The following is a 15,725-nucleotide window of genomic DNA, read 5'->3' as shown; positions in this document are numbered from 1 at the left end:
CCGCGGCAGTGAGAGGCCCGCGCACAGCGATGAGGAGTGGCCCCCGCTCGCCGCAACTAGAGAAAGCCCGTGCGCAGCAACAAAGACCCAATGCAGCCAAAAGTAATAAATAAATAAAAATAAATTTATTTTAAAAAAAGAGAATGAGGTGAGCAGTTTGGAGAGTTGTGCCTGAAAAGCAGACTGTTATGCTTTATTCATATTCAAAAGTGAGATGAGATTTTTGTTTAAGAATCTCTTTCCAAGGTTAGATATGCCATGTAACATCCTGCTTATTTTTTTAGAATGCTGATCCTAAGTCATCCCTCAAAGCTGTAAGCAGCCAGCTTGGAGAAGGGCCCAGTGATGGACTGCCACTTTCAAGTAGCCTTCAGTTTCTTGAAGATGAACTTGAGTCTTCTCCTCTTCCTGATCTCAGTGAGGACCAACCTTTCGACATTCTTCAGAAATCCTTGCAGGAGGCCAATATCACTGAACAGACATTGGCAGAAGAGGCATATCTGGACGCCAGTATAGGTTCAAGCCAACAGTTTGCACAAGCTCAGCTTCATCCCTCTTCATCAGCATCCTTTACTCAGGCTTCTAATATTTCTAATTACTCAGGTCAGACGCTGCAGCCTATAGGGGTGACTCATGTGCCTGTTGGCACATCGTTTGCAAGCAATACAGTGGGTGTGCACCATGGCTTTATGCACCACGTGGGGATCAGTGTGCCCAGCCAGCATTTGTCTAATAACAGTCAGATTAGTGGTTCTGGTCAAATACAGTTAATTGGGTCATTTGGTAGTCAACCTTCCATGATGACTATTAATAACCTAGATGGATCTCAAATCATATTAAAGGGTAGTGGGCAACAAGCCCCATCAGATGTGAGTGGAGGGCTTCTGGTCCACAGACAGACTCCTAATGGCAGCTCCTTGTTTGGGAGCTCCAGTTCCAGCCCAGCAGCACAGCCTGTTACCGTTCCATTTAATAGCACAAATTTCCAAACATCTTTACCTGTGCATAACATCATCATACAAAGGGGTCTTGCACCAAATTCAAATAAAGTCCCAATTAATATCCAGCCAAAGCCTATCCAAATGGGTCAGCAAAACACATACAATGTGAACAATTTGGGAATACAGCAGCACCATGTTCAGCCAGGGATCTCGTTCGCCTCTGCGAGCTCACCCCAGGGCTCAGTGGTTGGTCCGCACATGTCGGTGAACATTGTAAACCAACAGAACACAAGGAAGCCAGTCACCTCGCAGGCCGTGAGCAGCGCTGGGGGCAGTATCGTTATTCATTCTCCCATGGGCCAGCCTCACACACCCCAGAGTCAGTTCCTCATACCTACAAGCCTTTCCGTCAGTTCCAACTCGGTACACCACGTCCAGACCATAAATGGGCAACTTCTTCAGACTCAACCTTCTCAGCTCATTTCTGGCCAAGTGACCTCAGAGCATGTCATGTTGAACAGAAACTCTTCCAGCATGCTCAGGACCAACCAACCATATTCTGGACAGATGCTGAACAACCAGAATACTGCCGTCCAGTTAGTGTCTGGGCAGACGTTCGCCGCCTCTGGGAGTCCGGTGATAGTCAGTCATGCCTCTCCTCAGCTCGCTGGTGGGCAGGTGCCCCTGCAGCAGGCGTCGCCCACCGTCTTGCACCTGTCCCCTGGGCAGGGCAGCGTCTCCCAAGGAAGACCTGGCTTCGCCGCCATGCCCTCGGTGACAAGCATGTCAGGACCTAGTCGGTTCCCTGTTGTCAGCTCATCCAGCACTGCCCATCCTAGTCTTGGGGCTGCGGTTCAGTCTGGTGCATCAGGATCAAACTTCACGGGAGATCAGCTGACCCAGCCAAACAGGACTCCAGTACCGGTCAGTGTGTCTCATCGTCTTCCAGTTCCTTCTTCCAAATCTACTAGCACCTTCAATAACACACCTGGAGCAGGAAGCCAGCAACAGTTCTTCTGTCAGGTAATATTATCAAACAAATGATAATATCAAACAAATGTTTGGTTGATTACGGAATGGAAGAGTGGAATGAGTATCTGATAGAATATAATTTTCATCCTAGGCTCCCAATTTATTATCTTAAGATGTTCAACGTACTATTGATTGCCTTTTTTCTTCTTAACTAAAATGTTTTATCCAGGATAGTGTTGTGGTCTAGAGTGGAGACTCATGGATTTGAATCTAAGCTTAATGACGTGGAGCAAGTCTTACCTTAACTAACCTCTCTAGAGGTTAAGTTTTTTCATCAGTAAAGTGGACATAGTAATACTACTATCCCATGGAATTATTGGGAGAATTAAATGAGATAATCTATATAAAGCACTTAGCAAAGTCCCTGGCAAATGACAAATACTTAATAAGAGCCAATATTAAGACATATACTTGATGGAATGTATTATAGGCATTTAAAAAGAAAGCTTGTTTTGGATGGACTGGGTAGGAAGTCGCAGCTGTTTCTTGGGTGCCAACTGGAAAGGCTCCGGGACTCAGTGAGACTCAGCAGTGGGTAACTGGCCTGCACAGAGGGATGCATATGGAGGGAGGGATCCAGGGCAATGGATTTGACCAAGTACCTGAGCCTACTCTTACCAGAGCATTGTGCCGGTAAATGACTGCGGGCAATCTGTTAAGGATTATGTTTCTGAAAAGCATTTCAAAGGGTCATCAGCTTTGGTCCTTCACCCCATCTGCCGATCTTTGAACTCCTCTGGCTTTTGGTTCTCACTCATTCTTAGCATGTTCTGTAGTTTCAGCTCCATACCCAATTCCCCACCAACCCCCTGCCGGTGGTCTACCCTCCTTACTCCTCCATTTTCCCTGCCTTTCTTCTCCACATTTAGAAGAATTCAGAAACTTCTCTCTACCATGTATATCAATATTTTTAAAACTGTATACCTTTGACTTAGTAATTCCACTAAGAATCCTAAGGAAACAAAGATTATTTATGATCAAGGCTGTTCATTGTATTACTTTTGGTGTTAAAGGTGTGTGTGTGTCTTTGTGTTTTGAAATAACGTCAGGCTTATAGAAAAGTTAAAGTTTCAAGACTAGTGTAAAGAATTCTCATATATCCTTCACCAAGATTCCCCAGATGTTAACTTTTTACCCCATTTGTTTTATCCTTCTCTCTCTCTTTCACACACACACACATACACACACAAACACACACACACACATAGTTTTGAGAGTAAATTGCAGGCATGATGCCTTTTGACCCCTACATACTTCAGACTTCAGTGTGTATCTCTTAAGAACAGGGACATTCCCCTACATAACCACAGTACAGTCATCAAAACCAAGAAAAACAGCATTATTACAGTATTATCATCTAATCTACAGACCTTATTCTGATTTAGTCCATTTTCCCAATAATGTCCCTTATAGCAAGAGAGAATAAATTATATTTTGTTTTGTTTTTATGGTCTAGGATCCAACCCAGGATCACTGCCTAATTCTGTTGTCATGTCTTTAAATTGGAAACAGGTTTTTTTTTCTTTCTTTCTTTTTTTTAATTTTTGGCCACACCGCGCAGCATGCAGGATCTTATTTCCCCAACTAGGGATCGAACCCACGCCCCCTGCAGTGGAAGCGTGGAGTCTTAACCACTGGACCACCAGGGAAGTCCTGGAAACAGTTTCTTCATCTTGCTGTCTTTCATGACCTTGATTATTTATTTATTTATTTATTTATTTATTTATTTATTTATTTTTGGCTGTGTTGGGTCTTCGTTGCTGCGCGCAGGCTTTCTCTAGTTGCAGCAAGTGGGGGCTACTCTTCATTGCGGTGCACAGGCTTCTCACTACAGTGGCTTCTCTTGCTGCGGAGCACAGGCTCTAGGCACGTGAGCTTCAGTAGTTGTGGCATGTGGGCTCAGTAGTTGTGGCTCTCGGGCTCTAGAGCACAGGCTCAGTAGTTGTGGCACACAGGTTTAGTTGCTCCATGGCATGTGGGATCTTCCCGGACCAGGGCTCAAACCCGTGACCCCTGCCTTGGCAGGCAGATTCTTAAGCACTGTACCACCAGGGAAGCCCGACCTTGATTTTTTTTGAAGAGTCAAACCAACTTTTTTGTGGAGTGTCCCTCAATTTGGGTTTCTCTGTTGTTTCCTCATGATTAGATTCAGGTTATACATTTTTGGTAGGATTGCCACAGAGGTGATGGATGTGTCCTCACGATGTGAACTTGTCGCATTCCTGGTGATGTTAACTTTGAACACTTGCTTAAGATGGTGTCTGCTTCATGTGGTGTCTGATGCATAGTTAATAAGTTTCTTCGGGGAGTTACATTGAGATTATGTAGATATCCAATTTCTTGTCAAACTTGAACACACTAGTTTAAGCTTTCATTGATAATTCCTGACTGAATCAGTTATTACTAAATCAGCTGTTACTGTGACAGTCACCAAATAGAGACTTTCTAATTCCATTGTTTATTCTACATTAATTGTTGGCATTCTACTCTAAGGAAGAGTTTTTCTGTCTCCCCCTTTTACTTATGCCAGTATGGACACATAGATTCTTATTTTATTTAATGTGTTAAAAATTGTTACAATCATTTATTTTGATGCTCAAATTGCTTTGATGCCATTGGGCACCCCTCCATATTGGCTGCTGGTCCTTCTGACATGCTTCCGTCGTGCTTTGAGCACTTCCTTTAATTTCTGGCAAAACATGATGTTCCACGTTCGTCTTTCACTTTCCCTGCCCCTGCCCTGGAATCAACCACTTGAGGGACCTTGTTCCTTCTAGTGGAGAACAATATTTAGAAGCAAGATCTGAGTACTGCATATTCATTGCTACTGAGGTTGTCTCAGCTGGGACTTATATGTATTTACACATACTCAACATCTATAGCTGTCCATCTATCTATATTAAAAACCATGGGTTCATACTGATACTTTCAATTCTAATCCAGTACCACCAGGTTCATTATTCAAGTCTCCTTTTCCATATTTGTAGCTCTCTTTTCTAACAGTGAGAAAGCCTGCCCCACAATATATTTGCTTATTTGCCCAATCCTAGAAAACAAAGAAAATAGTTTTAGAATTGCTAATTCATAGCACTGTGAAAAACAAACCTACTTCAGACTCCAGTATTGGTTTACATTCTGTCTTTAACCTAAAGGTGTATAGTCAAAATACTGTGTTCAACACCTGAAAATACCACAACATTATAAATCAACTATACTCCAATAAAAAATTTTTTAAAAATACTGTATTCAAAAGTTACTAGAGTTAGTACTTTTTTTTTCCTCCCTTGGTATGGTTATGCTATTCTTTTGAACTATACTTTTGCTTGTTTCTGTTTGTGTTTCATTTTAGAATTCTTTTCCCACTACCCTTGTTGATTTTATCTATTTAATTTCTTTTGAATGAGTGAACCATTAGCATGGTCCCAAAAGTCAGGGCTATGCAGAAAGTGTGCCGGGCAGTCTCCCTCCTCCCTGGCCTTTCTCCCTGCTCCCACCCCTCCCTCCATCCTTTCCTGCCAGTTCTCATCCATCCCCTATTTTCAGCAATATCATTAGTTTCTCCTTTTTTTTTTTTTTTTTTTTTTTTTTTGCGGTACGCGGGCCTTTCACTGTCGTGGCCTCTCCCATTGCGGAGCATAGGCTCCGGACGCGCAGGCTCAGCGGCAATGGCTCACGGGCCCAGCTGCTCCGCGGCATGTGGGATCTTCCCGGACCGGGGCACGAACCCGTGTCCCCTGCATCGGCAGGCGGACTCTCAACCACTGAGTCACCAGGGAAGCCCGAGTTTCTCCTTTATTTATCCTCTGTTTTTTTTCACACAGATAAGCAGATACATGTATATTTTCTTATTTCCTTACATATATATTTTCTTATTTCCCCTCCTTTCTTACTCAAATATAGCATACTATAGATAGATATTCTTCTATACTTTGGGTGCAAAAAAGTGTTCTAAACCCAATATAATAATTCTCCAATAGTAGGAGGATTATTGGATATAATGAAGTATTATGGAGCCATTTTAAATGTTTCTGAAAAATAATTAAAGATTTGGGAGAAGGCTTACAAAGTCATTTTAAGTGACATTTTAAATGTGAAATATTTAAAATGCACATTTAACTGTAAAATATTTAATAAGCAATTTGTTTTCTCTTTTAGAAAAATGTTAAAAGACAATATGGTGAACTAGAAAATAGAAAACCCTCTTGCTTACAAAACAACCAGAAACTTGATTAGGAGGAAATGTACTGCTCCCTTAACAGCAGTTCTCTGGGTGGTGGAATTACAGATACTCTTGTTTTCTTCTAGTTTTAAAAACTTACCCCAGGTAGAGGAGGTGATACCTGGACAGCATTTATCAACATAGAGATGCATTTCTCAAAAATAAGTAAAACATGCCATTCATTGGTAATCACTAGAAACAGTTCCAAAATAGTTCAGAATGAAAAGTAAGCCTTCCTCTTCCAGAGGCCACCACTGTTTCTAGGTTCTTTCTCTTGCCCCAGATATGTCCTCTGCATATACAGCACAAACGTCACATATATACTTATCTCTGCAACACACCATACCTGTTTTTACTTAATTATAGAACTTGAGGATTACTTTATATCTATATATATTGATCTGCTTTATGTTTATTTTAATCAATTATACATAATCAGCCACAGCATGGTCATTTCCTTTCTTTTTCCTTTTTTTTTTTTCAATGAGGGGGAAAAAAAAAATCTGTCTTTCTGACTCCCCAAAGTTTCAACTATCCAAGGTAACAAGAAGCCTACACTGGCAGCTCCAAAGTAGTTTTTGTGACTTTGAATGCCAAAGAGTATTGGGAACTAGATCAGTTGCGTTATGTCCTGTGTGTTCTGCTGCAGGTTTTCCAGAACAATTAAAGCATCAGGTGTTTTGGAGTAAGGAAGACACAGCCTTGGAGGCAACACAAGTTGGAAAAATAGTGCTGAGGTGTCATCTAACATTTAAACTCCTAGGACATCCAGAGACATTTGCAGTGACTCTTTTTATAATTTCTGTATAAGTTACTTTATAGAACATTGTAATGAACAAAAATACCATTATCAGGGGCCTACAGTGTTTATCTATTTGGAGAAATTTAATATGTCAAGTTTTGATACTATAAAGCATTAATATTAGAGAACAATGAGTTTTTAAATATAAACTTTATTTTTGGTATAGATAATACACTTATTTGGTTCAGAATTCAAAAGGTGCAGAAAGGTGTATACTACAGTGAAAAATTTCCTTCCTCCTGCTCCCCAGGCACGCAGTTGCCTGCAGGCAACCAGTGTAACCAGCTTCTTGAAGAGCGAACTTAAGTCCCCACCCCACATTTTCCATTATGAAAACTTTCAGAACCACAGAAAAGTTGGAAGAGTACCATGAACCTATTCACCTAGATTCACCAGTTGTTTATGTTTTGCAACATTTGCTCTGTGTGTGTCTCTGTGTGTCTCTCTCTACACACACACACACACACACACACACACACATACACACACACTCTTTTCTCTGAACGTTTTGAAAGTAACTTGCAAATGGTATGACCCTTGACCCCTAAATTCTTCAGCAGGTATCTCCCAAGAACAAAGACCTTCTTCAACACAATCTCAGTATTACTATCACCGCCAAGAAATTTAACATTAACATAATAACATTATATCACATTTCTTCCAGCTGACCCAGTAATGTCCTTTATGACAATGCCTCCCTCTAGAAAGCAGAGAACACTGATTTCATTTATTGTCACACCTCTTTGGGCTACAGCAGCCTGGACCAGTTGTCTGGTAGGGTGGCCCTCAGTGTGTCGTCTGATTGTTTCCTCGTGATTAGATTCTGGCTGAATGGTTGGCACATAATGTCGATTTTTCCCATTATGGGTGATTCCGGTGTGAGCACTTGGTTATGGTGGCCCCCTGCCAGGTTTCTCCTCAAGGTATTCAAAGGTATCTTGTTCCCACATAAGGAAGAAATGATCTCTAGGATGGTGCTTTGGGACCACGTGACTCTCCTGTTTCCCGGCCTCTCACCCAGTGATTTGACTCCATTGGTATATATTGCATTAGTGGTTGCAAAATGACTTTCTAGTTATATTATCCTATCTACTGTTATTGACTGGGATTTTTCCATAAAAAAAGAGGTTTTTCTTCTCACATTGTGTGTGTGTTTAACACTATGAAATCATAGTTGTTTTTTTGCATTAATTTAAAAACTTTATTACAGGGAATTTTAAACACGAACAAAGACAAGTTAGTATAATGAGCCCCCATGCTCAATCAGCTCCAGTGCTTACCAGCTCATGGCTATTCCTGTTTCATCCATACCCCACTCAGTCTCCCCTCCCCAGTATTACTCTGAAGCTAAACCAGACATATAAGTTCATCTGTAATTTTTTAGTGCATATCTCCAAAAGGCCATGTATTCTCTTTAAAGTTAACATTGCAATTTATTGCTTTCATTATTCTTTTTGATGCTTATATTGTCCCAAGTTTGGTTAGTGGAGGCCTACTTAAGCTGACTTCTACACTTCTGACACATCCCCACCTCCTTTGAGCACTTTGAAGCACAGGATATTGTAGGCATGTCTTGTGATTACCTCGCCACAGACCTAGAATCAGCCGTGTCTCTGAGGAGCCCTGTGAATTTAAACCTCTTAATGCAGGGAGTCATTTCCAGGATTTAAACTCTCTTTTAAATGGATTAATATTTCAAAAGTTAGTGACAAAGAAGGCAGTTTGCAAGAGTTTAGCCTATCAAACAAAAGTAAACAAATTATTTTAAGTCCAAATCTCTTTAGATCACTAAAAGTTTTAGATTTTAAATTCCTTGAGAGCAGCACCTACTGGTGCTTTGCGGCGCTTTGCCGTGTGAGATTTCCAAAGCAATTACCACTGAAGTCTCCAGCCTGCCCTGCCCCTCCCTAATTTTCCCCATCCAGCTCAGCCTGCCTACCTTACTGTGGAGGCACTGTATTTTCAGACGCCCAGACTTCATAATCTAGATGTTCTTGTTTTTTCCTCTTCCTCTGTACCTTTAATAAGTTACAAATCCTACAAATTCTTCTTTGAATGTCTTATATCCATTCTTCCCAATAATAATGAAAATAATGATCATATTATTAACAACTGGTACATGCAGGGGCTATCTGTATTATTTCTAATCCTTTCTTTGGGGCTACAAGTAGCATTACTGTTCCCATTTCACAGTCAAGGAGATGGAGGTTCAGAGCATGGGCAAATTGCTGTAAAGGCAGACTCCACCAGCTAGCTGTCTCTACCACACTGCTTCCCATTTCTCTCTTTTCTACATCTATACCCTGAGCTAGACTTTAAGAGGGACAGCAGTATAATGGGGAAAACAAGAGTTGGAATAGGAGTCAGAGCTCACTTGCAGGTCCTCCTCTGCCAGTGACTGGTTTTGTGATCTAAGTTCCTATCTTACATTCTGAGCCCTAGTTTTCTCTTGAAAGTGAGGAACCCTAGCAATGCAATAGAACCATCTGGGGAGCTTTGGAAAAACATGGATGCTTGGGCCTCACCTTCATAAATTCTGATTTACATGGTCTAGACTAAAGGCTCTAGGCAGCAGCATTTTTCAAAAGCTCCCCAAGTGATTCTGAAGTGTAAACGAGGAAGAATGGACCGCTGGGTAGATGTTTTCCAAGGCCCATTTGTACTGTAATTAGACAGCTGTAACAGTTGTCGGGGTGATTAATCTGCCTTCAGACTCTCCCTAAAGTCTGGCTTCCACCACATTTATCTTCCTAAAACATTTGCTTGGTGACCTGAACCAAATCATCTGGGAGCTTCCCATTGCACGGGAGAAAGTACCAACCCCCAGCCTGGCCGCTAAGGTTCTCAAGCTGAACTGCTGCTCCAGGTTAGCCAGGCAGGACCCCTCATGGCTCCCTGAACAGGCCAGACTCATCGTGAGCCTCAAGCCTTTGCTGATGGGCATTCACTGAATGTCCTTTCCTATCTGGCCTAGATGCTTCTCCTCCCTCAGGGCACCCAAAGCCCCTAAAAGAATGAAGCCTTTTTCGGACCCTCCACTGATCTCCCCTCCGCACTTTTTATTTATACTGCCCACCAGGTACAATATTTCCTTCACTGATTCATTCATTCAACAGTGTATCAGTAGCTGCCGGGGCCAGCCCTGGGCCAAGTCCCAGGGATGCAACAGTCTTTTGCAGAGCAGGAGGCAGCAGATAAGCCGACAGCCACAAGACAGTATTCTAAGTGCTCTGGTGGAAGCAGCCCAGGGCACCAGGCTCCGAAAAGGAGCCTCTCACCAAGATGGGATGGTTTGAGCAGGTTTCCACGAAATAGTGGTTTCTGACTGAGCCCTACTGTAGGAGAAGGAGGTTATCCAGCAAGAGAGGGTCTGAGTAAAGAATGTTCAGGCAGTGGAATCAGCAAGTGCAGAGCCTTGCAGAGAGAAGAGAACGTGGTTCTGCAGGAGAAGGAAAACAAGTTCAAGTGAGATGTGAAGATTTAGGTGGGAAAGGTAAGCGAGCCCTAAACGCTACAGGACGCTGATGCCGGGCGCAGGAGCCAGTGTCGTAACGTAAGCATGAAATAGTGCAGACCCACTTGAGCCTAGTGGCAGAAGAAATGGAGAGAAGTGAATGGATTTGAGGCAGGTTAGATAGAACTTCTGATTGATTGGCTATAGTGGAGGAATAAGGGTGACACAGAAGTTTCTGGCAGTGACACCCAGGTTCACCGAAATAGAGAACATGGGAAGAAATGATGATTTGAAGGGAAGTTCTGAGTTCAATTTAGGTTGTTTGTCAAGGGTGAGGTACCTTTGGGACAACCAAGTTGTATGGGCAACAGCTACATGTGCTGAAGCAGAGAGTGAATTGTGAGCTGAAGTGGGATTGACCAGCATATATATCGTGATGGAAGCGGTGGGAGTGGATGAAACGGATCAGGAAGAGTGTGTCAGTAGAGGAGGAGCAGCCGGGAGAGAACCCCAAAGCACCAACACACTTAGGGGGTGGACACAGAAAGAGGGGTCCACAGGTAAGACTCAGAATATTCCAGAGAGGAGGTGTAAAACCCTTAGCTTTGGAAGCTAAGAAAGGAAAATGAGGCAGACGGGAGGGATGGTGTCCACAGAGTGGAGTGTTGCTGGGAAGTGGGTGGAAGTCAGGATGGGAATGTTTCTGACACATGTAGCAACAATGAGGCAGTTGTTGACCTTGGTAAGATTTGTCTCCATGGAGTGATATGTGCAGAAGCCAGCTGCAATAGATTAAGGGGAGTAGGGGAGTGTGGTGATAAGCACAGACAACTTCCAGAAAAATGACAGTAACTGACACTGCAGTAGCTCCACGGATGTGTGGAGTCAGGGTGTGGTTTTTATAAGATACGGGAAAGGCTTGAGCTCTTTTCCAAGCTCATGAGAAGGAGAAGGATATGAATTCCAGAATGTTGGTGGGATTCTTTTTATAAAAGCATTGGGGGATGCTTCTTCCACTGTAACAGAGAAGCGGGAAGGGATGAATGGGGTTGCAGGTGATGTCGTAGCTTTGGTGGTAGAAAGTTGAATGAATTCTCACCTGGCTTACAGGTTTGAAGATAATGAAATAGGCTTCAGTGGAAAATAAGCAAGGAGCTCGCCAGGGGAAAAAGAGGATTGCTGGTCATGCATGAGGGCCTGAGGTCGGACACCATAATATGGTACAATGTGTTTGGGTGGGCCTGGTTGTTTTCTGGATGGTAAACTTTCAGAGGGCAAAGACTGTGTGTGGTATCCTTCAGCTGCCTTCTCTGTGATTACCATGGTGCTGTGCATACAGTGAACACCCGAATGTCTTAGTCAAGGTACTTCGGGCTGCAGCTCTCTAGAAGCTCACCCTAACACATTTAGCAAAAAGGAGAACGTCTCGTTTAGTGGAGCTTCTTTATAAGAGTCAGAACCAGGCTCTCTGCTCCTCCCTTGGCCTCTTCAAGATAGCATGGCCTCACCTCTCTCCTTCATGGTCCTCTCTCACTCTTCCAAGCGTTTAACAGAAACTGGCAAAAACAAAACAAACAAAAAAACAAAAACAGACTGGCAAGTGCAGTGGTTTCCAAAACTTAGCAATGTATCAGAATTAACTGGAAAGCTTCTGAAATTTATAGATTCCTAAGCCCCACATTGGATTTCTGAATCGATCTTTGTGGAATGAACCCAGAAACTTTGTCTTTCAGATGCTCCCCCAGGTGATCTTGATGCAACTAGGCTATAAACCTGCATTTGAGAACCGCGGCCCTTAGGTATCCCTCCCCCTCCCCCAATTCTCAGTTCCAAGGAGAGAGAGTCTGATTGGCCCACCCGTGGTTCAGTCACCCAGAGGAGCCAGTCGTGGGGAACATGAGGAAGTGGCCACACAGGGCCTCTATACGGAGCTCTATACATATAGAGCTGATGCTCTATATGGAGCCTTTGTTCAAATTAGGAAAAAGTGCCCCTCTGAGCCAAAATAGAAAAAAGCACCCCTCTGGGTAGAGAAGCTGCTCACTGACAGGCTTGGCACTTTCCATGGGAAGAAAAGGTGCTCGTTCCCTGGATTCTAGCTCTTAATGCCCTCTAGCAGGTAACAGACCTTTGTGTGTCGAACTGTGCTGGCTCCAACCCATTGCTATGGCAGTGGGGCAATTCCCAGAGGAGACTATGGGCTGGGAAGATCCCAGATGGCCTCCTTCACCCAGCAAATGCCTGTCAGTTGACGAATATCATCTTCCTAGTTTGTCGTTGGCTTCTTACAAAGTGTACCACAGAGGGGGATAGGGATATATTGAGTATTCTGATCCATTGGTGGATTTCTGTATATTCACGTGGTATCAAGATAATACAGGGTCTAAAGAGTTAAAATTGTACATTGATATGAGCAGAGTTCTTGGAGCCAAGTTCTCAACAAAATATCCTTAAATAGCTTCTCTATTTGTGAAGAAAATATATTTCAAGAGCAAGTCTTCTCTAAGAGGGACTTCCCTGGTGGCACAGTGGATAGGACTCCATGCTCCCAAAGCAGGGGGCCCAGGTTCGATCCCTGTTCAGGGAACTAGATCCCACATGCATGCCGCAACCAAGAGTTCAAATGCCGCAACTAAGGAGCCTGCCTGCCTCAGCTAAGACCCGGCGCAATAAATAAATAAAATTTTTTAAAAGTCTTCTCTAAGAGTTCAGAAAAAAAAAAACCTGAATGATATATTTTCTTTCTGGAAAAGATTGTCAGTTCGGGGGCAACCTAAATTTGGGGGGAATGAGAGAAAGTTGCTGGCTCCTGGGCAGGGGCATTGGACTAGGAGGAAGTACAGACCCCTATGACTTAATGCCGCAGTGGAATTCACTCACTTATTCTCATTTAACAATGATTTACTGTGCGCTCACTATGGTGTCAGGCCCTCTTCTGGTGCTGGGGATACAGCAGTGAACCAGACACACAAAAGTCCTGCTCTGAAATCAGGGGACTGGGAGTGACCAGTGACCAGCGAACATCTGGGCACAGAGCAGATCCCTCGGGCAGCAGCACTTTCCAAACATACAGACCTAGTGAATGGAGGAGATTCCAGTGGGGACACCAAACCAAGTTCCCAGTGGATTACAATTCTACCACCATCCTGGCCCTACCCGCCCCGCCCAACCTGTGTTACCCTCATAGCATAAGAGGTGGGGAGATCATTCCAGTCCCAAGGGGAGGGACACAGTGAGGGGTACTGGCAGTAGCTGAAAGATGAAAATGCACTGATGCCAGTGTTCAACCCCCACATGGGTGTGGGCAAGGGGACTGTAAAACACTTACACCAAAACCTGCTCAGGACTTCCCCTGGTGGCGCAGTGGTTAAGAATCCTCCTGCCAATGCAGGGGACACGGGTTCAAGCCCTGGTCCGGGAAGATCCCACGTGCCTCAGAGCAACTAAGCGTGTGCACCACAACTACTGAGCCTGCACTCTAGAGCCCACGAGCCACAACTACTGAGCCCGCGTGCCACAGCTACTGAAGCCCACACGCCTAGAGCCCATGCTTCGCCATAAGAGAAGCCACCACAATGAGAAGCCCGCGCACCGCAACAAAGAGTAGCTCCCCGCTCGCTGCAACTAGAGAAAGACCACCTTGCAGCCAAAAAAAACAAAAAACAAAAAACCTGCTCAAACAAGAGGTGTCCCTACAGTTAGTAACCTTGTTTTCAGACACAACAGTACTTTATACCCTTAAATGATGGCAATTTTTCAAGCTTTGACATTAGATTACATTGTTCAGAGTATTTTTTTTTCTCTTTACTCTTCTGTATTATGAAGAAACACATAGAAAAATACAGAAAACATAAATGTACAGTTAACAAATAATTATAAAGCAAATACCCATGCAGGTAACCACTCAAGAAATAGATTATCGGTACCCCAGAACGTACCCCCTTCCATGTACCTTCCTAACCTAGCCCCTCTCCTGACTTTTATGGTGATTTCTTCCTTGCTGTTCTTACAGTTTTACTACTTCTGTATGCATGGATTTTGTTTTATCTGTCTGTTCAATAGCTAGGAATCATTCAAGGTGATATCTGATAAATAAGGTGGGAGATCAGGCTGGGTAATGACATTTATTTATTTAAAGAAAAACAAACTTGTGTGCTCTTAAGCAATTAGGATGATACTCTTCTGTTTCATGTGAACTAGGCATATTGAAAGAAATTCCAAAAATGTTGTGTCCCGGCAACACTGCTATGAGGATTTTGGTCATTTGAACATATTCATTCTGGTTCACCTATTCATCTGTTGATCTCGTTATTTCAGAGTCCCATCTAGAATATAGCCTTGCCCTGTTAGACCACGTTCTTCCAACTTTTACCTGTTTGTTTTTTTATTCAAGGTGGCCCTTAGTTTTGTTTTTATTTATTTACTTTTTGGCTGCACCGAGCGGCTTGCGGGATCTCAGTTCCCTGACCAAGGATTGAACCCGGGCCATGGCAGTGAAAGCCCGGAATGCTAACCACTAGGTCAAGGTGGCCCTTAGTGTTCGTCCCTTGGAAATATTTGTGAGGAAGGCCTGTGCTCACTGTTCACCCCAGGCCTCCTCACAACACGGGTGTCCTTCTTGTGAAGAGCTTCCCTACAGTAGGAAAGTGTGGAGTTATCTTCTAGGGCAAATGCTGTGAAGACCGGGAGATTTTCCCCCGTAGTGTTCTCACTAAGAGATGCAGGTCCGACCTTCCCTGCTAATGGAAGGATGAGCAAAGTGACTGTTTCCAACTTTGTAAAGACCTCCTCCAGTCTTTCTTGGTTGATGTCAAATCCATCTCCATTTCTGTATTAGAAAAAAGGACCAAATAGATAATTAATTGTTTAGAATAATTCATTGTTTAGAACAGAAATATTAACATGAGTTTAGTTGACCAATGGCCAGGTATTGCCAAGGTCTGTGTGAGCGGCGACATGTGAATGGTTGGTGGGAACATTTTGCTTAGGCCAAGGTCACAGGAGATGGTTAAACTAGACTCTAAATCACCTGCTGGTATACAAAATATAAAACTGAAGGAAAAACTGAAAACTTACTGCACTGTGAAGTAGTAATGACATAAAGGATTAAAATTTGGGAGTAGTTTAGAAACCCTTTATCATCTTACTCTAAATGCATTATAGAGATAACAGATTTTTTTAGAGCTAAAAGGAATTTGTTAGTCCTTAAACATCATCCAGTTCATCTTCCTTATTTATAGAAAGGAAGCACACAACAGTTTAAACATTAGATTAATT

The 15,725-nt window shown here is 43.1% G+C and overlaps 2 protein-coding genes across 4 annotated transcripts in view; both read left to right on the top strand.

The window, feature by feature from the left end:
* RPL7L1 (ribosomal protein L7 like 1) overlaps positions 1 to 15,725 on the top strand; it is a 162,233-nt gene that overhangs the window by 121,263 nt on the left and 25,245 nt on the right. The window lies entirely within an intron of this gene.
* The window catches only part of BICRAL (BICRA like chromatin remodeling complex associated protein), a 104,657-nt gene that overhangs the window by 74,588 nt on the left and 14,344 nt on the right, over positions 1 to 15,725 (top strand). For all 3 annotated transcript variants that reach the window (XM_060021809.1, XM_060021808.1, XM_060021810.1), the window contains one exon: positions 285 to 1,964. In XM_060021809.1, the coding sequence (XP_059877792.1) occupies positions 285 to 1,964 (1,680 nt within the window). The remainder of the gene's footprint in view (positions 1 to 284; positions 1,965 to 15,725) is intronic.

The sequence above is a fragment of the Delphinus delphis genome, chromosome 10, assembly GCF_949987515.2.
Source record: "Delphinus delphis chromosome 10, mDelDel1.2, whole genome shotgun sequence".
Lineage (NCBI taxonomy): Eukaryota > Metazoa > Chordata > Mammalia > Artiodactyla > Delphinidae > Delphinus > Delphinus delphis.
Note: the sequence above shows the minus strand (reverse complement) of the source record. Positions and strands in the feature narration are given on the sequence as shown.